Source organism: Lissotriton vulgaris, chromosome 3_1 (genome assembly GCF_964263255.1).
Source record: "Lissotriton vulgaris chromosome 3_1, aLisVul1.2, whole genome shotgun sequence".
Lineage (NCBI taxonomy): Eukaryota > Metazoa > Chordata > Amphibia > Caudata > Salamandridae > Lissotriton > Lissotriton vulgaris.
The window spans coordinates 273713496-273735471 of NC_141689.1; the positions used below are offsets into that span (position 1 = coordinate 273713496).

At 44.2% G+C, this 21976-nt stretch overlaps 1 protein-coding gene across 1 annotated transcript in view; it reads right to left on the reverse strand.

Moving 5' to 3' along the window:
- The window catches only part of CCDC68 (coiled-coil domain containing 68), a 224804-nt gene that overhangs the window by 106007 nt on the left and 96821 nt on the right, over positions 1-21976 (reverse strand). The window contains exon 5 of the mRNA XM_086960408.1: positions 4059-4184. Within this exon, the coding sequence (XP_086816534.1) occupies positions 4059-4184 (126 nt within the window). The remainder of the gene's footprint in view (positions 1-4058; positions 4185-21976) is intronic.

Below are 21976 nucleotides of genomic sequence, written 5' to 3' on the forward strand. Positions count from 1 at the left end.
CTGGGATGGTGCAGTGAGCTAAAAAACAGTGATGGATCAAGCCCTGATCTCTTGACTGGGTAGGAGTATTCTGCATCATTCAGAAACTCTGTCCATCACCTTTTCCAAAATTGAGTGCAGTAAGTGGTCAGACACTATAGGGTGTAAATTAGATGGGAGGGCTGCTGTTCAGAGTCTCTCTGAAATTAAGTTTGGCAACAATGTAGATCTATACAAGCAAAAATTTAATTAAAAAAAAGAAATACAAACATTGCTAATGAGCAGACAACTATCGTCTTAGCTTCTACATTCCGTCCAGATTGAAGACCAGGAAATATGCTGGTTGACTTCAATTCCTACACCATATTTATTTATAACGATTGTAGCGAATTACAACTAATAAAGGGGTCAGACATGGTGCATCAATTGCAGTTACCTATTTTTCAATCGAGGAGCATCACCTTGGCAGCTTTGAAAAAAAAATACACCTCAAACATTTATCACGATAAAAAATGTAAAATATTAAAGACCACCTACAAGAAAAAAGTATACTAGTCAAACGGAATATCTTTTCCGGGCACAATTCTCTACCATACGTGTAGATTCCTGGAAACGTAGGTGTATGTTTTAGTAGTAAATATGGAAAGAATCTGGGGGGTGGCTGGAAAATGAGGACTACTTACTACTAAATGAGAGGGGATTAGGAAGTGTTAACAAAGATTGTGGTTGCACCTGGAAAAACACGTACCACTTTTAACAAGAACACAGAAAATTGCAAGAAGAACCACACAGCTAATGAAGCTGAATGTAGCTTTGCTGTGGTTATATACATTGGTTTGGAAATTCAAATGCAAATGCAATGAGATGGTTGCTTACCCCATTCTAGGTCATGTGGTTTTGCGCTTTGCCAACAGCACTAACCACAAACATGATCACAAATTATGTTAGATAATGTCCTCTTTTTTATAGGTTATAATTAGAGGCACACTTTTGTTTTAGAGGATTCCAGTTTTTTTTACTGAAAAGAGAATACAATGCAATCACCCAAAAGTTTAGAATCCTGTAATTAAAACCAATTTAAACCAAAAATTATTCAGGGCCTTTGCTGGCACTAAATGCAGCCCTTCTATAGTTCCTGGGCAGTTTTTCCGATGCCCAGCAACAGCTTCAATAATTTTGCCTCTGGCCTCATGAGGATTCAATGATGGCTGTCTCTCTCTGATCCAATTCCTCAAAGACCTAGGGCCTCATTTTGAGTTTGGCAGAGTGGGACAACTTCAAAATGCAGTTATTTGGTCTTAACATATGATAGTGCCATTGACATCAATGTCCTCTTAATGCAGCAGATAAGACATCCACCACACTTTGCTCATCTATTCAACGATAACCAAGAGCCTTAGTCTGCAGACATACATAGATCTGTGTTTTGGTTTTCAGACATAAGGATGTTTTTAGTAAGCTGTAAGAATTATTTAAGAAAATCTCCCCAGGCCCCAAAATATTTTCTCTCATCACATTATATGTTCAATATCTCTACTTTTGATGCCTGGCCCACACAGACTACCCCATCTCTTTCTGTAGATTGTACCCTGAGCTCCTGCTGACACCAGCTGCTTTTCCCTTCCCTAAAAGTGCAGTTGGTTAAATATAACATTTGTGAGACTACACATGGTGCACAACTTAGTTTGGTTTTCACAATTCAACCTATGGGTGAGAGTAGGTAGCTTGCACACACCAAAATGATGGTAAGTTTTTATATGCATCTGGACAGGATGTCTGAAAATCTTGTCCGAGGCAGATTATTTTAAGTATGCAGAAGCTTGGATCTGCCCTTCCCAATTATCTAATACTCTGCAAGTGTTCACAGTAAAGACATATTGATGCGTTAGCCAGCGAGCTTTGAATTGATTCCCAAAAGCGCCAAACATTTTCTGGTTACATAATTTAGGGTGCATAAGAATGATTAAATCAATCAACTTTATTGTTTCAGTTTAAGGTGTAAGCCATACACTATATAACACAAACACACAACACTCATCACATGTCTGGAACCAAATCTCCTATGCAGCAAATATGTGGAGCTACATTAAAACACTTGCACTTTTGTATAGCTTTGATTCGCAAAATTGTTTAAGGGTGGTCCTGTGTTTAGTGCTGATGAAACTTTGTATGGTACACCTCAGATTTGTGGAATTTATCAAAGTCTGAGATGAGTTTTTAGCTGAGTAATACTTGCACGAGTTACACGTTGAACCACACTAAACCATCCATAAATTCAACTGCTTTTTCCACAAATTCATTACAAATAAGAACAACTTTTTTGTATGGGTTGCTGAGGATTTCTATGCTGCCCAGGGCAGTGGTGCCCTAAGATCATATCCCCCTTCTTAAGCATCTTTATTTATTTGGGGTACTTCCTGTACATTGTGAGGCCGCTGTAAGTAATTTAGGCTACAGTTTCATTTTGAGGCAGCATTATGTATTTCAGACTGTGACTGCAAATTGCTAAGTTACTTTAGGCAGTTGTGGCCAACCTTGAAAGCTCTCTGGGCATGGGAGGTATATTCTTTGCACTATGAGGCCTCACTATTAGAGACAATACTGGAGCCTTGGGAGGTTATACCATTGCATGTGCTGGTTGGTCTTTGCTATATTGAGTTATTCCTGAGCAACTGGGTGTGCCCACTTTTGGGCCTTTACTTCCGAGGATGTTCTTGAGCATATTTGGACTGTTCTTGTGAGTTGACGGCTCGTGTCCTTGCATAACACGGCTGCATGACAAGAATACCGTGGCAGCACCCTAGCTTCCTCCTGTTTTACCTTTGAGCTTTTTTTTTATAATGAAAAGTACATTTCCCTAGTACCACCATGATGTTTGTTCATCTCTTTTCTTAGAATATTATGATGTTATGCACATCACTATTAGGGATTCTGGTTGGTACACTATGAAACAGGGAAACCTGATGACTGGGCAACAATAGAACAAATAATCGGGCATAGTGGGACAACTCGAGCATGGGAGGAGACATTAATACAATTATATTCCTTATAGCAAGAGAAGGGCTCATCAGTGGTTATATAATGTCGTCACTATAGCAATATCGGCATAATTCACAAAGCTACAATAGTCATCCAACTCCCCCATATTTTGGTTAATTTGTGAGGACACTCCCTACTTTTATAAGTTACCCCTTTGTTCACCATAAATGAATCCATACCTCTCTTCCACTCAGCGAGCTTGGCCACTTCTTTAACTCCCCATTGCATTGTCAAGTATTGTTTGGCCACAATGAGTTACACATTATACATTTCATTTGTGACACGTCTAAATAATTAGGTATCCCCAAAAGGATATATTTGGGTCTTCTGATATCTGTACTTCCAAAATTGCTCCGAGTTCGGACAGCACTTGGTGCAAGAATATTTGAACGGCAGGGCAAGACCATAATGTATGGATGAAGTCTCCCAATTCCCCCCTCAGTGCAAGCAGTGCAGAGAGACTCTTCTGCCCATGTTATGCAAGTGGGAGCTGTCGTAATAGATCATAGCAGGATCTTAAATTGGAAAAGGTGCAACCGTTCACCAATAGCCACTTACCTCAGAAACATCAAGCCGCCCAGTCAAGATCTTCAAACATACCAACGTCGTTCTCCCAGGCCGCCCTCAATTTTAAGAGGGTAATCAGGCATTAATTGTATTATTAATTGTAATGCAAGTGTAGGATACTGCTTTGTCTCATAGCTCATCTAGTAAGAGCCGTCCTTCTAAGGACACGAATTCCGAAGAGATCTTGGGGGTGTTTGTTCATCTTTTAGCTACCTTTCATTGCACAAATATTTTGATTTTATTTAGCCATATGCCATCCAACTGACGCATGCTGGAAGTAAAAAAATTGAAACTCAAATTAACTAATACACACCGTATAGTACCGGACTACCTGCTGCTTAAATTTCTTTGGGGATATGCAGAGATGTGCAAGCATAAGGAACACTAATTACAATGAATCACAAGCGTTCACACAATCAGTATTCACATATGAACAAAAATGAGTATTGGGTATGATCTATTGTGTTTAGTACCTGGATAATAATATTCTGTTCATCGTGCTTTTTCCTCAGCTCCTCTGCTCTTCGGTGGTAATTCTCATAGAGTTTACGTGATGCATTCCGCAGAGCCTGTGCTCCCGCTTCACGGGTAGCTTCCAACTGGAGAAATCATTGAGATAATGTCAAATTATAAAAAATTCCACATAATCAATGTACCAATTTAAGGACTACAGAGAAAATCAATGCTGCCTTTTCTTATTATTTAACACTACAGGACATTTTCCAACATCTGTTTCTAAAACTATTGAATTCACAACAAATCTACCTGCACACTGAATACTTCCATTGCATTGCAACAAGAGAAGGAATGAAATGAAATGAAATGAAAATGGTATTTATAAAGCGCATGGCTACCCGGAGGCATCCCAGCGCTGTGATGGTAATGAGAGTTGGAGTGAGTCTTTTTACGGAAAGAGCCAGGTCTTTAGATGTTTTTGGAATTTGAGGTGGTTGAGTTCTTTACGGAGGTCCAGTGGGAGGGCGTTCCAGAGTATGGCGGCATTGAATGAAAAGAGCCTTCCTCCACTTCTGGCCTTCTTAATCTTGGGTATTACTGCAAAATGGAGCTCATCTGAGCGTAGTCTTCTGTTGGCCTGGTCAGGGCTGATCACATTTTTGAAAATAGGTGGCCCACTCCCTCCCAGAGACTTATGGGCAATGAACAGGCCCTTGAAATGAATTATTTCTTGCACCGGGAGCCAGTGGAGAGTGCGAACAGCAAGCTTTGCAGAGCAATGGTTGTGGGTCCTCATAAGAAGCATTGCAGCAGAATTCTGCACAATCTACGGTTCATGACAGCTGAACTTGGGGCGCCCAAGTAGAGGGCATTGCCATAATCTATCCAAGACAAAATTAGAGCTTGGACCAGCAGTTTTTTTGGCTTGACTGGGTAGGAGAGGAAGCACTTTTCGTATCACTCTTAAAAGCCCATGACAAGATGCTGCCGTCTTCCTGGCTTGGGTTTTGAATGAGAGGTCTTGGTCTAACCAGATAGCTAGACTTTTGATCTGTGTTTTTGGGGATGGTGCCGGCCCCATACAGGCTGGCCACATGGTGTTTGATTTGAAGCTTAGATGGTTGCAGAGAAGCAACAATTCGGTTTTATCACCATTAAATTTTAGAAGGGATAAGCTCATCCATTTGGCCACTTCTTCAAAGCAGGAAAGGAGATCAGTGGGCGTCTGGTCGATCTGGTTCAGTGCGACAACCAGCTGTTTGTCGACAGCATATGTTACTATATGAAACCCAAAGGGGGAGGTAATATCTGCCAATGGAGACATGTAGACATTAAAAAGAGTAAGGCTCAGAGATGAGCTCTGGGGGACTCAACACAGAAGGGGGTTGGGTTTTGAACAGGTGTCGCCTTCAAAAACCTGGACAAGTCTATCTTCTAAAAAAGATTGAAGCCATAGTCCGAAGGTGTCGGTTACACCAACGCTCCTGAGACGGTGAATCAAGATTTTGTGGTTCACCGTGTCAAAGGCTGCGCTCAGGTCGAAGAGGATTATGGCAGCAGATTCTCCTGCATCCACAAACTTTCTCAATTCTTCCACAACCGCCAATAAGGTGGTCTCTGTACCCAGACAGGGACGAAGCCAGTTTGTGAGGGGTGGAGCAGGTTCTGGGACTCGAGAAATGCGGAGTGTGCGCGATTGACATGTTTCTCAGCGATTTTGCTAATTCTTGGGAGCAGCGAGATTGGACGGTAATTGCCCAGATCCACAGGATCCACATGCCTTTTTTTTAGTAATGCTTTTATCAATGCATTTTTCCACTCGGATGGGACTATACCTGATGCGAGGGAGGCGTTAATCAGGCCAGTAATAGTGGGGGCAATTGTGGGTACTACCAACTTTAAAATATTGGGTGGTTCAGGGTCCAATGGCGAAACTGATTTGACTGAGGAAAGAATAGCTAAAAAAAAGTCTCATGGGTCAAAGAGGCATAGGTTTCCAAATGATGTTCATTTTGGCACTGACCCAGATCCATAGGATCGGTTATCATATCACTGTCTCTTTGGGGGGAGTCGCTTGAGAAGGTTTTGTACTTTAGTAGAGAAGTATTCCACAAGTTCATTGCAGCAGCATCCTGAAGGATCAGGTGCTGTCTGAGGATTGAGAAATGTTAGTAGCTTTTTAGCTATGAGGAAGGTGGTTTCTCTCGAGGAGTTCACCGTGGATTTGATCTTTTCCTCATAATTGGTAGCCTGGGCTCTTTTTATTCCTGCCTTATATATTCCAATGGCTGTCCTGTATTTTTGTTTCTTACGAGGTGAAAAATCTTTCCTCCATATCCTTTCTAGTTTGTTTTGCATTGTTGTTTTAGGCTACATAGTGTGGGGTAGAACTATGCAGCCTTGTTATGTTCCTGCTTTCTTATGGATAGCTTTCTTAGGGAGCACCATATTAAGTGATCCCTCGATCCAGTTCCTAACGCTTTTGTTTGCTACCACAGGATTAGGATCCAAGCTCGGTTTGGTTTTTATAAGTTCCTGTGTCCCCAACTCCAAGGAGAGTTCAGGCCAGGGGCGAATATGCATGCGTGCAGATTGGGTGTGTGAGACAGTAGAAAGAGGATGTCAGAGAAAAGGGATTAAAAAGTGGTCTGACCATGAAATGGGGAGGGGGCTTCCCCTTTTAGTTCCTCCAGGTTCGAGAAAATAGGGTCAAGGAGGTGACCGTTAATATGGGTGGATTCAGAGACTTTGAGCCCTAAGGTCCTGAGCTAGCTCGTTCCACTTTGATGCTGTAGGATCATCAAAGTGCAAATTAAAATCTCCAAGGAGAGTGAAGTGCCACAATGGTGTCACAAAACAAAATGAATCCTTAATAAGAAGCTTAGACTAAAAGGCCTTTATTTCTTGGTTTCAGGATTGTGCAGTGCCAACCGGCAGGGGACAGAGTAGATGCTTCAACGTGGGGGCACTTATGATGAATGTGTGACTACGAAGGCCAACAAGCCTCCTTCTGACCAAATCTTTGGTATCACCTAAAGTCTAGGTTACATGACGTCTTGCGCATGAGAGTATCCTAGGTAGGATTCACTTGGGCACACTTAAGTTGTGCCCTCAAACCCCCTTAGGTTACAGGATCATAGGGGACACCAGACTTTTACAACAGTAGGGATCTGACAGCCCTGATGAATGCCGCAGACCTCCTTGGCTCTTTGGGTGGGTAGAAACCTGTTGGTTTACTGAAAGATGGACTGGAGACATTATTTTTTCTAGGATCCATCAACACACTTGGTTTTAGCATACCTCAGATCCTCACAAATAAAGGCGATAACCAAGGAACCTGAAGGTATTTTTTATTAACTGGGCGCCGCTTTTGTCCTGCAAGTTTTATGTTATAACTGCCCCAGAAAGTCTTCGCAGAGGTTGAGTCTGTATGATGAAGCATGAAACAATATTGTGTTTGAGGCATCCTCTTCCACCAAGGATGGCCTCCTAGGCTACACATGAATTACAGCGATTAGATTTCTTTATTCAACCACGGTTTCCCTACCCTTTACATTTAGATTCATGCATTCAACATCTACATAAATGTTGCACATTTTTAATATTTTATAAATCATTTTAACATTCAATGCACAGATGTAACTGCTAAAATTAAAATTCTTCAAATACTCTAACATACCTAAATAGGATATAATTTTGACATTCAACTACAGAGATTCATAGATGTTTGTGTTTTTAAGATGCGATAGAAAGGAGATAATATGGAGATCTAACACCAAAAATTGTTTATTCCACACATTCAACATGGGAGCTGCCTTGGGATGGTAGTTCCATGCCGGCAGAAAATGTAAAAGGATACTATGATGACCGCACAACATCTGCAAGGTGTGCTGTATGAGAAGGAGAGTCGTAATTAGGGGACTATTAAAAAATTGCACTTGGTTGTATGTTTTGCAGTATTACAATAGTACTAGAATATGGTGTTATTCACAACCCTACAAGTGGAGACCTCCACCTCGCCTACTTTTTCCAGGCAGAGTGCTCCACCATGTTTGTGAGGAGATCTCCGTACACATTGTTATATGTTTTAGTAGTAAGTGTGGAAGAAATCTGGTGGGGTAGCTGGAAATTGGAGAATACTTACTACTAAATAAGAGGGAATCAGAGATGGGTCAGGAGGGGCTTAGGGAGTGGGAACGAGGGGTTTGGAGGGACATGAAAGGAGGTGACTTGGAGAGGTGATTCCGGGACTGCTGGGCCACTCTGGAAGTAGGTCTCAGGAGTCTAGACGTCCCTCGATTTGTGCCTGTTTCTGGTGTCATGGAAGTCAGGAGTGGACTCTTTTTCTTGCTGTTTTCAGAATCCCGGATATTGGTATGGTGTGGATCTGGTAGGTCTTAGTGCCTCCAAACTTGGTGGAAAGGCAGATCTGACCCCCCTAGCTGGTGTCCTGATTTTGATGTAGATACTACTTCGAGATCACGAGGGAGCAGCAGGTTGACAAATCAAACTTCTGGGGATAGGTGCCTGCAGTGTGCAGGGGAGTGACACCTTTGAAGCTTCCCGCTCTGGAAGACCATTATAGGTCAGAGAAGATGTGAAGCATGCTTTGTTTCTGGCCTCCGAGAGCACAGGATATCACCTCACAAGGTCAGAAAGATGTCCGGTGGTGGCAGGCTGGCAATAACTAGTCAGAGCCCACACCAGTGCTAGACAGGTTTCCCGGGCCCCTCTTAAGGATCTTCTGTGTGCATTTATAAATAAATCGAACACTGGCATCAGTGAGGATTTATTAAGACAAGATGTTTGGTACCAAGAATCCTAGTGTTGAAAAAGGTACAGGCAGAAGACCTTTTCCGAAGTTGCCCGGCGTTAGCCGCCTCTATACCCACTCAAGTTTACCAAACAAAGAGGCAGGCGCTGGAGACTGGAAGGCAGGAAACAGAGGTTTTATTCCGACGGAGCAGAACACATCAAATCAGACAACAGGGTATCTTCTCAAGGTGCTCTCTCCGCATCTCTGAGGCCTGGCCTCTTATACACAGGTTTACGAACTTTATTGCATGTAACACATTCTTGCAAGGCTTTGATGTATGAAAGGACATCCTCGGAATCTCCCCTTCAGGCCCGTTCCCACACACATTTACAGTTGAAGTCCCCACCCTGGTCACAACAGGTGATGATTTATCGCGCAGCTGGACATTCCGCCGATTCACGGAATGTGTGGGGTTGATCGGATCTCATAGGGTGGGGGCTTTGATCAATTCGAGGGTCCTTTAATTGGGGGAAGCTTCCTACTGTACGGGGGGGGGGGCAATAAACAGTATCCGCAGGGCCAGGTGGTGGCCTGGGAACGAGGAAGACAAACGGGCACACAGGAAAAGGGGGTTTGTATCAAAGGACCTGGGACCATGAAAGGGATGAAGGGAGGTGTAGCGCTGGGAACAGGATGGGATTCCGAGGCAGAGCTGTGCCGAAGAGGGGTTTATGACCCAAGGCATGTGAGAGCGGGGGTTGTCAGCGTGCGGGGGGATGCCTGCGAGGTTAGGAGAGAGAGAGAGAGAGAGAGACGCGCTGGCTATCAGCGAGGGGCAGGGAGGCCATGGTGCTCAAAATGGCTGCCGCTTACGCGCACGAATGGGCTCAAAAAGGGCAAGATGGCGCCGATAATGTTGACGTTTGCAGCCTAACTTTTAACACTAGGGTACTGTGAGGCCATCACGGAACAAAGAAGCTCGTAGTGACAAGAATCCAGACTGTGTATTCTTTATGGCTTCCCTGTGCAGTTACAATATCTCAGAATAGACTGGATATTGCAGGGCCATGTCTGCTCATGCATATATGTCCACACATGGGTTAAAGTGCACCCTGCCTTAGGGTTATAAGGCCTCCAGTTGGAGTGACTTATCTATAGCTCACACAGTGTCTGTGGACATCGCATACAGGACTGTGTGCCACATGCTGTCCTGCTAAAAAATGTATATAAGTTTGTTATTAATACCCTTCCCATTCCAGTTTGGAAAAGCTGCCAATATTCCATCACCCTCTCTCCAATTTACACTCTCTCAGGGCTACTAATCTACAGGCCCCCGGGTCCCTATGGGGAATATTTAGATTATCTGATAGACATCCTTGCCCGTCTTCTGGAGAAGAAAGCACATATTACTATTTTAGGAGATCTAAACTTTCACCTTGAGGACCAGAATCTCCAGAATGTTAAGAGGTTGCCGCATGATCTTGAAGGGTTACAATTAACCCAGCTGATATCAACCGCCACACATATTAAGGGTCACATACTTGATACATTTATTTCAAACCACCTCAAAATTGCAACATCCTCCCCAGTACCTATGCTGTGGTCAGGCCATTTTTTCATCCCTTTCGCACTTAGCGAGTTGGAAAGAAAAGTCTTCCATCCTCTGACTACCCAGATGAGGAATAGACCGAAGCTTAAGCTAGAAGCATGGGGGGAATGCTTAGTCTCTTTGGCTCCCAAGATACAGGGAAAGGTTGAATAAGCATACTCCTGCTGGGAAAGCTGGGTAACCCGACCATTGGATAGGATGGCCCCTAAAACTACTCCCAAACCATAATCCCTACCTAAAAAGGCCCCATGATTAACGCCAAACTTGTATCCTTACAAAAAAAACTGTTAAAAATTGGAAAGAGAATGGAGGAAGAGCTAAGATGCCCAACTCAGAGCTACATGTAAGGCAGCCATTAGGCTTTACCATAATAATCTTAAAGATGCCAAGGCAAACTTCTTTGAGCTAAAGATTAACCAAGCACAGAATTAATTTAAGGAACTTTTTAAAGTTCTTAAATCTCTAACCTCCCTAACATATGACTACCACTCTTTCCTGGCTTTGGAAGAGAAATGTAACTCCTACACCTACTTCACCAAAAAAAGTCATGGATATTTACAGCTCCATTCAGACGGGAATGGAACAACCATATGCCAGGAAAAGGATAAGAGTCAGAGTTCACCCCTGCAAGCCCTCACTTGCTTCCCATCTACCAACATACATGTTGTGAGATCTTTGATGGAGAAGACCGAATCAGGCTCACTTTTAGATCTAGCCCTTCCACATCTGCTTGGTAAGGTTACTGAGACCTTGCTCCAGTTATTGGTTGAAATCATTAATCTCTCGCTAGAGGCAGGCAAGGTCCTAAAAGCTTGGAAACATGCTATAATTAGACCCCTATTTAAAAAAAGATAATCTAGATCCAGCTCAACTAGGGAACTATGGTCCTATATCACTCTTACCATTAGTTTGTAAATTAACAGAGAAACATGTGACCGAAGCATTAACAGAGTTCCTGGAAACTTATTGCATTCACCTCACTCAGATGGGCTTCCATGCTCAGCAAAGCATGGAATCAGCGCTGTAGGCAGCGTCAGGAGAGATAAAAATTACCCCGGTCCAAAGTAGTTCAGCCTCTATATTACTCCTTGACCTTAGTGCGGTATTTGATACCATGGACCACTTTATCCTACGGAAGAGGTTGTTGGAATGTGGAAATTGTGTCATTGCGAGGTGCTGTCAGAGGCCGAGTCCCACTAACGAGAAATTCGCAGCAGTCTTTCCGACGTACATCAGGCGAGGCGTGGTGAGCGAGGGGGCGGTGTTGGAGCTGGACGGTGATCGCGTAGGTGAGGCAGGTTGGCTCCTTCCTCAGGCACTGTCGGCGTCTCATGACCGGGACCCGGGTGGTAAGTCAGCAAGAAGCGTGCGGGTAGAGTGAGTGTGTGGGGTGGTGTGTGGCCGTCTCTGCCGCTCCCGCTGCTGCCGTTGTCAGTTGTTGGTTGTGGGCGGGGTGCTTGGCGCTTGGCTGGTTTGGTCGATCGTATCTTCCAGCATAATTTAGCCCTCCCCCCGCCCTCCTGAACCGCATGCCGCCGCACGGGGTTGCACGTCCCTGTACTGCCTGGGCTACCCCTTGAGTCAGCCATGTCAGTTTTTAGCCCTCAGTGGCCTCATAGGAAGTCCCATCTTGCTTCGCCTCGCTCCGGTCGACGTCCGCTCCGGCACTGCTCCCCCAGCCAGCTCAGCCTGCCGGCCGTGTGGCGCACTCGGCTGCTTTTTCCAGCTTTAGGGCTGCTCCCCCCGCTGCCCATCCCCTGAGCTTGACAAGCAACGGCCGGTACCGCTGCCTGCTCGGACCGTCAACTGATTGACTGCCTGATTGGGGAGCTAACTTACCACCTCACTCCACTATCTGTGCTCCCGACCCCATTTGGGGTAGCACAAGAGGTGAGGTCCTGACTCCCAGTTCAGTCTAGTTAGCCCAGTCCAGGTTCGAGCGGCGCGGCGGGAGGGAGTGCTTGTGGACAAACGGAGGGGCTCGGGAAATAGTCAAAGAGCGGGGGGTACCTTGATCCAGCTAGCCACGATCCAGCCAACGATGAGGCACGTGCCCAAAATAGTGTTAAAAATTGTTAAAATTGCACCTCATTCAGCCAACTACTTACCGGCAGTCCCTTGACAACAGGACATTTTACAGTCCTTCGACAGTGCAGCAAGCTAACAACTCAACACCAGTTAGCTAGTCAGCGACGTCAGAACTGGTAGAACTCCCAGATCCCAGATACATCAGAGCCTGCTGAGCCATCAGAGATCCAAAGCACTACAACCTTTTTCAGACTTTCAATTTTCTTCGGCAGTGCCACCCCAGCCGCTTTAGTCACCACTCTCACTTCAGCACAGAATTGGTTTCTATCAATTAACCAAGCTATGAGATCTGGGAAAATAAGAAAGACCACAGCGGCACCAAAACGGCGGAAATCAAAACAGCCGGCATTAAAAGAGCCCCATTCGGGTAACCACAAGCCCTCCCGGGCCCGTCAGGAAACAGCGACAGTGGTAAAATCTTCGCCAGATGGTTACTGTAACCCCAGTCTTAAAGGCAAGAGTACGGATATGCCAAATGCCTTAAAACCCCCGAACCTGTTGGACTACTTTAAAAAAATTTCAACTACGACCAACGTTCTCGAAAAACCCCAGCCCCAGGAGTTAATCAACCTCGTAGCCTCGGACCAGCAGGCCGAGATAAGTACGTGCCCCCTACAGCTGCTTTCTCCTCTACAGTGGCCAATGAGAACTAAAGAGTCAGCTCAACCTCCGGGACTTTACATCTTTGGAGCAGCACTTAACGACCTAACCCCGGCCTGGCAGGGGGGACCAGGCTCTAAACAAAACTTACCTAGTCACCACTTAGAGCCGCAAACTGGTCAGCAATGTTCACCTACAGCAGAGGACTATGCCCGCTGCAACCCTCTCCGGGGAGCCTTCAACATCACCCAAGTTCCTCCACAGATCATATTCAGAAACCGGAAACAATAACAACTCCCCCCCACCCCCCAAACAAGATTTTGATGTGTTAAAGGAAACCACAATGGTTCCACATAGTCAATTAACTCTTGCACAAATACATGTGCAAAACTCGTATGCGCACAACAACATTCTTCAACTGTTCCACTCATCCCAAACCATAAGTACACCTAAGAAGCACTTGGATGCATCAAGTCCCCAGCACATAGCTTTCTCACCACCGGCACCCATAACGATATCCCCACAAAAATCGCCCCAAAAAATCTGATTCAAATGATCAGCTTTTAACTGATCTGTCATTTTTCTTTAAAAATAATCAAAATCCAATTAATCATACGCTAAACCCAAAGCTCAATCAAGAAGAGCTTACAGCAACTGGGGTTTGGCCGCAACTCCTTCAAACCCTTCAACAAACAGTCAAAGCACTCAACTACCATTCGGACAAACTGGATGTGCAGGTCGATCTTCTGAACACCCTAGCATTGTTCACGGCAGGGATCGATAATAAACTTGATAAAATGAACAACTTAATACTAGGAGCGCAAGCCTCAGCAAAGCTTATACAGACAGTCTGTTGCTGCTCCCCAATTATTGACTCACTCTCATCGCTCCCAGATTTCCAAACCAGTGTAATAAAAGAAGTCAAGCTGTTGAAGGGAGGCAACTCACACACAACTCCCTGTCCGCAATCACAAAGAATACAAGACACTACCCAAGATCTAGCTAACCCATGGACTACTGCAAACAAAGGCACTAAGTCAAGCTGTCCAAACCTGCTGAGTGAACAGTTAAAAACCGGCAAATCTTACGCAACACTGAGGGGGCTTGTCCTGACCAAAGTGACGACCGAAAATGCCGGGGCCCCAAGTGGGTGCACTACCTGTCCGGACCATCAAGTGACAGGGTCAACGGCCAGTTTAATGACCTCGCACACTTCCAAAGCAGAAGGACCACCAGCACCTCTTCCACCCTGTAGCAAGAGAGCGTAAACGTTTGCGTAAACAGAGAAACAAAATAAGAGCAAAAACAACAGCTGCCCACCCGAAATTCTTTCCCTTCTTTGAAACGGCGGCTAACAAAAAATCTCTATGTGAGACAGCTACACCATCACCCCCAGTAAATCCGAGTGTTAATGTAAAAGTGTTTCCACTAGCACCCACCATTCAACTATCTGTGGGGAGTTCTCACGACCCAATCGAACTAGCTGCGCGAACTGCAACAGACAAGCTCAGCACAGTCACAGAACAGCGAAGGATGATAACTGATTAACTAATCTTACCCGAGTCCACAGTGACCCAAGAAAAATCTAAATCAGTCTCAGTCTCGACTCTGCCTCGGGTTGACCCCACAATAACAGGAATGAACCTCACAAAAACAATTCATAACCAAAAAACAATTTTACCTAAAAATAATCAGCCTTTGTGGAAGGCCCCGCATTGTCCATCACAAACGGAGCAATATTTAGACGCAGGCCGGTTTTTTAATAAACTCAATAAGACGGCCCCAAGTGAAAAAAATAAGGAGAACAACAACGACCCATCTCATTTCCATATTTTACTGGCACCGAAATATAAATCATAGGGTCGGCAAGACATCCTTAACAGGTCGAACATAATAAAATTAGCGGATGGCATTCCGGGGCTCGCAGGCCTGGTATCGGATGACAACGAAGCTATTGAATTCCTCCCACCAAGAGGCGCCCAACCATCTGAGGTTACCTTGCTGTCTCTTAAGTCGGCCAGTTGGGTAGGAGCATTTTTGGATCATAAGGACATCCTGGGGGATTGGGGCATTCGAGAGTATCCATATTCCACTCCAGGCTACCCCACCACCCTATTAAATCAGCCAATCACTCCTCGGAAAGCTGGAACTACCAGACTGGATGAACTGCCCAGACCATATTCGATTTTAAAAAATGCATCAGGACCAGAAGAACAATATAAAATTCCTCCAATATTGGTCTCCCATGTCGACACAAGTCAAGGTTGGGAGTGGCTTCCAGCCATCCTGTCAACCAAAAGTATAGAATGACCGTCCGAAGTAGAGTGCAGGGGCCCCAAGCTCAAAACCCTGGCAAAGTCATTCCCCCTAGTAGCCTCACCAGCAACTGTGTTTAACTTCCAAGCAGATTCCACCTTCTCAATGTGTTCCTGGAACATAAGTGGCCTCCATCAGAATATTACGAATTCTGAAACATTTTCCTTTCTATGTGAGCATGCAGTATTAGTTATACAGGAAACTTGAGCCTTACAAGGACGCCCCGTTATTGGCTACACTGAAGTATGGAAACCAGCACTCAGGGATAGCCGCTACGGTCACACCAAAGGGGGCCTGTCAATATACATATCAAACAACCTAAAAGGCCAAATCTCACGACTATCCATTGACGAAGAATGGCTACTCGGGGTCAAAATCAACTCATGGCGGAATCAGCGCTCACTTTTCCTTCTAAACGTGTACATTAATCCCAGCACGCGTACAAAAAAAGATCTGGCTCGTCTAATGGAAATTATGAGCGACATAGCCGCGGAACACCCCAACTCAGATTGTATAGTCACAGGTGATTTTAACACCAACTTATTCCAAGGAAAACTAGCAGACACCGATGGGGCCCTTTTTATTTTCGATCAATGAGGCCGTTACACAAATAAAATCGCCCAATCAACCCTATTGCGGACTGGGCGAACTCTGTGTGATGCGATTTTATAGTGCAGGATATCTGGTAATCAACGGAAGATCGGTGGGAGACACCCCCCAAACTGGCCTTGGGCAAATGGCAGCAAGTGTTCTTATTTGGACTATACCATCTGTAATTCATCCTTGCTTCATTGTCTGGCAAGCTTCCGTATCCATCCACGAATTGAAAGTGATCATAGACCTCAGGTCATATCCTTCAATATAAAACCAGTAAATCACAAACCTGCTACTTCAACCTGCCGAGGAATATACACAGAGAACCTGAAGCGCCTCAAGTGGAGTGAAGACATCAGCCAGAATATTCTGCAAGAAAGCATGGACATCATAAGAGGCGGAACCTATCAAGAAGTCTCGCGGATTGCGACATGGTCGATGCTCTGCTCTCACCTGATCAACCTTTTTCCAGTGAAACAACAGGCCCAAAGGCCAATCCAGTACCGCAAGTTCACAATGTCAATACAGACAAAAATCACTTAAGAAAGCCAGAAACAACGCTTTGCGGTTACTCGCAAAATCTCCAGGGAATAGCGAATGCCTAAACCTTTATCAAGCTGCTCAGAAGTCTTTCAGGCTGGCGATGACCAAAGATAAACAGTCGTATGACACTCAATTCTGGTGCAAATTGGTGTGGGAGTGTAAGAGTAAAAACTAAAGAAAAAATGTTGGGCCCTAATTAACCACACTAACCCAAGCACATCGAGCTTCGGAACAGCAAACATCCAAGAATCGGACTGGGCAACATTCCTCACCGACCACTTCAGATCCTCAGAACACCCAGGACCAACAGGATACAACCCCCTAAGAGAGACTAATTGCTTATACTCCGTCAATGAGGACTTTGAGGTGACACAAGAAAGGGTTGCTACAGCAGTGACAAAAGCAAGATCAGACGGAGCACCGGGTCCAAATGGCCTGCCACAGAGCCTGTTTAAATCTGACTCAGCCTTATGGTCAGGAACATTAACAAATCTTTTTAATTTTGCTTTGAATACTGCAACAATCCCCGACTCATGGCGGGGAGCCATAATCCACCCAATTTACAAATCTGGATCCCGCTCCTCGCCGAACAAGTACAGACTCATTGCCCTATTGGACATCGAGACCAAGCATTACGCACGCCTCCTCTTGGAGGCCTGAGGTTATGGGCAAAGGAACGCAACCTGATCCCGTTGAACGAGACAGGGTTTGTTGCCAACTCAGGGACCATGAACAATCTATTAGCTGTATCAACCATTGCTTGTTTGAAGTGTGGAGTCAACATTTCAAAACATTCCTCTTTCCCTATTCTCCTTAACACTTCTGTTCCAGTGCAGCACTTTAAAGGAGCATTATGATGGCACACATGCTATGCAACCTTCAAAAATGTCTGAACGTCCCCTTTTTCTCTCACCTCCTCCTTCCCGATTTGATCTCTGTGTTTTGGAGAGGTCCTTGCATATACCCTCAGTGCTATCAGAACAAACATGACACAGTAGTATCTGTTTTCCACCTAACTTATTTCCTGTTTGCTTTTTAAGTCTTTCCATTTCCCTCCTTACCATCATGTTCTTATAGTGCTATGAAGCAGCCTCAAGTAGTCTTAAGAGCTACACAAGCAACTACCGGTACTGTGCTACATCACGCAGTGATGAAGTCATATGTATTATTGGCATTACATCAAATTTCTAGTTTTTACTCTGTGTCCAGTTATCATATTAGAGCTTTGCTTTTGTTAATCACCCAAAAGGCACATCACGAGTCCCGTGATTTCTGTATGTATAGGATACAGGTGCTACAGAAGGAAATTATTAATTTTGTCATTGGGTTAGTTGTGCAGTGACATTAGAGGAAGTGCTCTATTAAGACTATTAAATATAGCTATGTTTTCCTGAACATATACTATTTCTTCTCATTTTCAAACAACTCTAATTTGAGTAGGTAATGCACTGAATTCTTAAATAGAGAGTGGTCACATGGTGATGAATAACTAGGAACCAGCTTAATGTGGCTGGGTTCTACAGATTAAAGAAATTTGTTTTAAGAAGCGTTATAAAATTAATGAGGGAAGATTCTAATGACAGTAATCATTACAGTAAATTCAACATTTTTGCAGCAGCTACTGAAAAGGCACAATCTCCAAAGGATACAGGCTTTTGCTCTTGGCACGAAAAGTAGGTTTTGTGAATGGGATTGCTAGTCATGAGCAGGCCTATGCCACTAACATTCAGGGGCTTTAATTCAGGAAAGTCGAACAGACTCTGCATTTCTGTACATACAAGAAGAAAGAAAAGTGGGGACATTGCATGGTAGATGCACCTCTTCTAGGTACTTGTTACTGCAGCCCAGCCAACCACAATGGTGCTCCTGACAGCATTAGATTTTTGTCATATATATTGGTGAAGTAAATACACACTGTAGCTCACATTTGGCATTTAATCTCCAATCTCGATTTTTTGTGCTATTTAATATAGCCACACTTAATTCTAAAGAAATAAATTGAGTGAAACTAATTTCACGAAAACCATTTCAGTACCACAGCACACTAGCAGTGCCAATGACTTGAAGTCAAAGTGCAGGGAGTCCTAATTCTACCAAAAATAGAGTTCAGAAAAAGGTGAAACGTTTGGGGTGACCATGGACAAAAGGCACATTTACAACAAGCACTTAATACACAGATACTATACATGCTTTAGCCCTGGCATTGTGTATTATTGTAAGATTTTGTTAGTGTCTTGGTAGTGTATTGCAAATCCTTACTGGGAGAAGTATAATTTATTTGGCGCAAAATATATTGTAACTTAAGATGCCGGCATAGAGGTTCTTGACACTTAATTTAGAATATTTTGTCATCTATTTTGCTTAAGTCTAGTTTGTTTAAATTCTCATTCATCCTAAAGTCAATGCAACGTAGCTCAACTGCCTCACCAACACTACACGGTTTAATCTGAAAAGAACCCTTCAGCACATCTCAATATCTTGGTGATGTTCGACTACATCCCTGCAACACAGAAGGAGTCAAATCAAATAAATTAATTTAGCACATTAACTCTGTCATACTAGGCACTGACCAGAGGAAAAAAGCTATGGAAAATTTTACATTTAAAACAGCAACTTCTGGAGCTGCTCGTCTGTCCCAGGTCAGGAGGAAGATCATTTCACTAATCAGCCTAAGAGCAACTGAACACCTAGGTTTTATCATTTAATCTTAAAGGTTGATAGCCACATATTAGCTTGAGATTGTACGATCTTGTCAGTCACTCCCATCCTTCAAAGCATATAGTATCATAATGACCAGCTAGAATACTTCTACAAGGCCACCAGAGACTGAGTTATCTCCTGAGGCTTGAGCCAGGAGACTGTTACAGCGCGAATCTGCACTATTTGCTATTTTGCACAAATCATTGAAATTAGGATTGCCCTGATTTTAGGGGTATTTTAACTTGTATTTTAACTTGTTTTAGCTCTATTGGCTCACTAAAAAGTGCCGTTTTTATTTTGGGGAACTTTGATTTATGTTAGCTTAAAACGCACCTGGGTCTTGAGGGATTTCTGTTGCACTTCTTCAGTTGCGGTGTGCACTCACGCTTGATTACACACCCCCTGGGCACAGAAACCACTTCCATGCTTCCATTGGGAATCTGTTGGAAGTAGGTCCATGCTCTGACTCCTTCACGATCCTGGGTGATTTCAACTACCATCTAGAAGCACTCCTGGATCCAGATACATTAGTTCTTATTGACATGATGAAGAGTGGGGATCTCACTCAAAAGGGTGCAGGATCTAGGCATATGGCAGGATCTAGGCATATAGCAGGCCACACTTTGGATTGGATGGTATATTTTCTAACCACCCTCAGCTGACATGTACGGGTGGGTTACCCCCTACATGGACCGATCATTCAGATGTACTTTTTAAACTGCCCTGTCCTGGGCATGGCGCCAGCAAGGGGGGCACTAAGAGACAAATTGAGAGCAGGTCATGGAATAGAATTGAGGGCAAAGAACAAGAGGCGGCACTTGTAGCAACTGCGGGTCCGCTTCCCACAGGAATAGACGATGCAACACATTTCTACACAAACTGAGTGGGATAAGCATGTAATAAACTAGCCCCTATAAAACTCTGATTCCCAAAAAGATCTCACCCAACAGCTAACTGGTATACGGAGGAGCTGAGAAATCAGAAACTCATATTTAAACCCCTCGAGCGGAATTGGAGAATAAAATATGAGGAGTCCGTAGACGAATACTCACAGCCCCTCGTTGTTGGTATAAAGGGGGTCACAACAGGCCCTAAATAGAACAGATTTCCTAAAGTCCCAAAGAGACTCCTGCGATCTGGTTGCAGTAAGGCTTTCTGGTCACATTGCGGATCCGTACTGTGACATGATCCGCTGAGGACACACTGGCTTGTGCCCGTCCATCTGCGCTTCTATTAAGACCCTATCGGTCTCGTGATTACAGAGCTTTGCTTGTTCAGGGCCTGTGTTGGGCAGCTACCACCGCAGCAAAAACAGGCTCGCCCCTGGCTGTAGAATCTTCTTCGGAGAGGCAGTGAGCGACGACATCGTGCCCAGAGTGTGTGGAGGGGGTCGGAGTACTTGCAGTGTATTCGTCTCAGGATCTAAAGTTAAATAAATAATGTAATTCTTTTGACGGCTTGTGTTTGCCTCAGATGGATAAACAAAAGATTGCGCGTTTCTGTATCCCAAAACAAAGTATAATTATCAAGCCTCCTTCTATTAGGGCAAAGAATACACGTTCCAAAATAAACAAGGCAGGATTAGGTTTCGTTTGAAAGCTACGTGACTCTGCGGTACAGATGTGTGAACAATACAAGCTAGAACAAGTATTTGCAATGCACTAGGCCTCGCATTTACGCGAGTTTGAGCTATTGACATTGCAAATGACAATGCCTTTTATTTTTGTTTTCATTTTTAAAAACACAACTAAAAGGCATTGTCATTTACAATGCCAATAGCTAAAAGTTGTGTAAATGCGAGACCTATTGCATTGCAAGTGCTTGTTAAACTTGGTAACACTGTCTGAACATTGGTTACACCTCATAAGTACCAGCTTAATACACAAATAAAGCAACAACCATCAGACAGGTGATCAGTCGAGCTTTGAAAAGGGCCCTCTGCTGCATAGCAACACGTGCCGTTGCATTAACGTTTGAACCGTTTAAGCTGGAAGTAACTTTCTTTTGTGAAAATCTGCAGATTATTGGCAGCTGATGGATGTGGCAAATGCAGCAACTCTAGAATTATGCGAAAATCGCTGCAGCCTCACAGTCGCATAATTAGAGTGGCCCTGCGTACGAGAAAGAATATTACTACGATGAAATCTCAAACAGTTATGTTTATGCCCACTTCTGTGAAGGAGCTCAACCCTGGACTTGCTATTGGCCAAACCTGGCTGCATTGAAAGTCAAAATTCAATTTAACCAGCACGTGGAGTCACATCTCCACAAGCATGCGTTACACAGAAGAGCATCAGAAACAACACAGCTGGCGGCTCTGCAAACGTGTGCCCACCGGTTTCATGGTCAGAGTTAGGACTCATTGCTTTTGGTTACCATGGCAACAGGCTGCTATAAAAAAAACTTAACTATTCTCACGTGCTGGTGAAATATTGCTCAAAAGTGCTGGGAGGTGTTTGGAATCGGGTCACTAGTGGCGTTACGCACATGATGGGGCCCCTAAGGAATGCGACGAGGGGCCCCAGAGTCTCCTATATAAGATATTCATTGCCCGTGGGCTAAATTGCGGCGCCTTGAAGGCTTTGAGCCCCCTCAACGGCAGAGGCCCGAGTCACGCCCCTGGCATGCATTACTCATATCAGCTACAATGCACTGCTAGCTTCATGTTTTACCCCCAGAGCATATGGAGTGAGAAATGAAATGTGGTTCACTCACTAAAAAAACTTCAA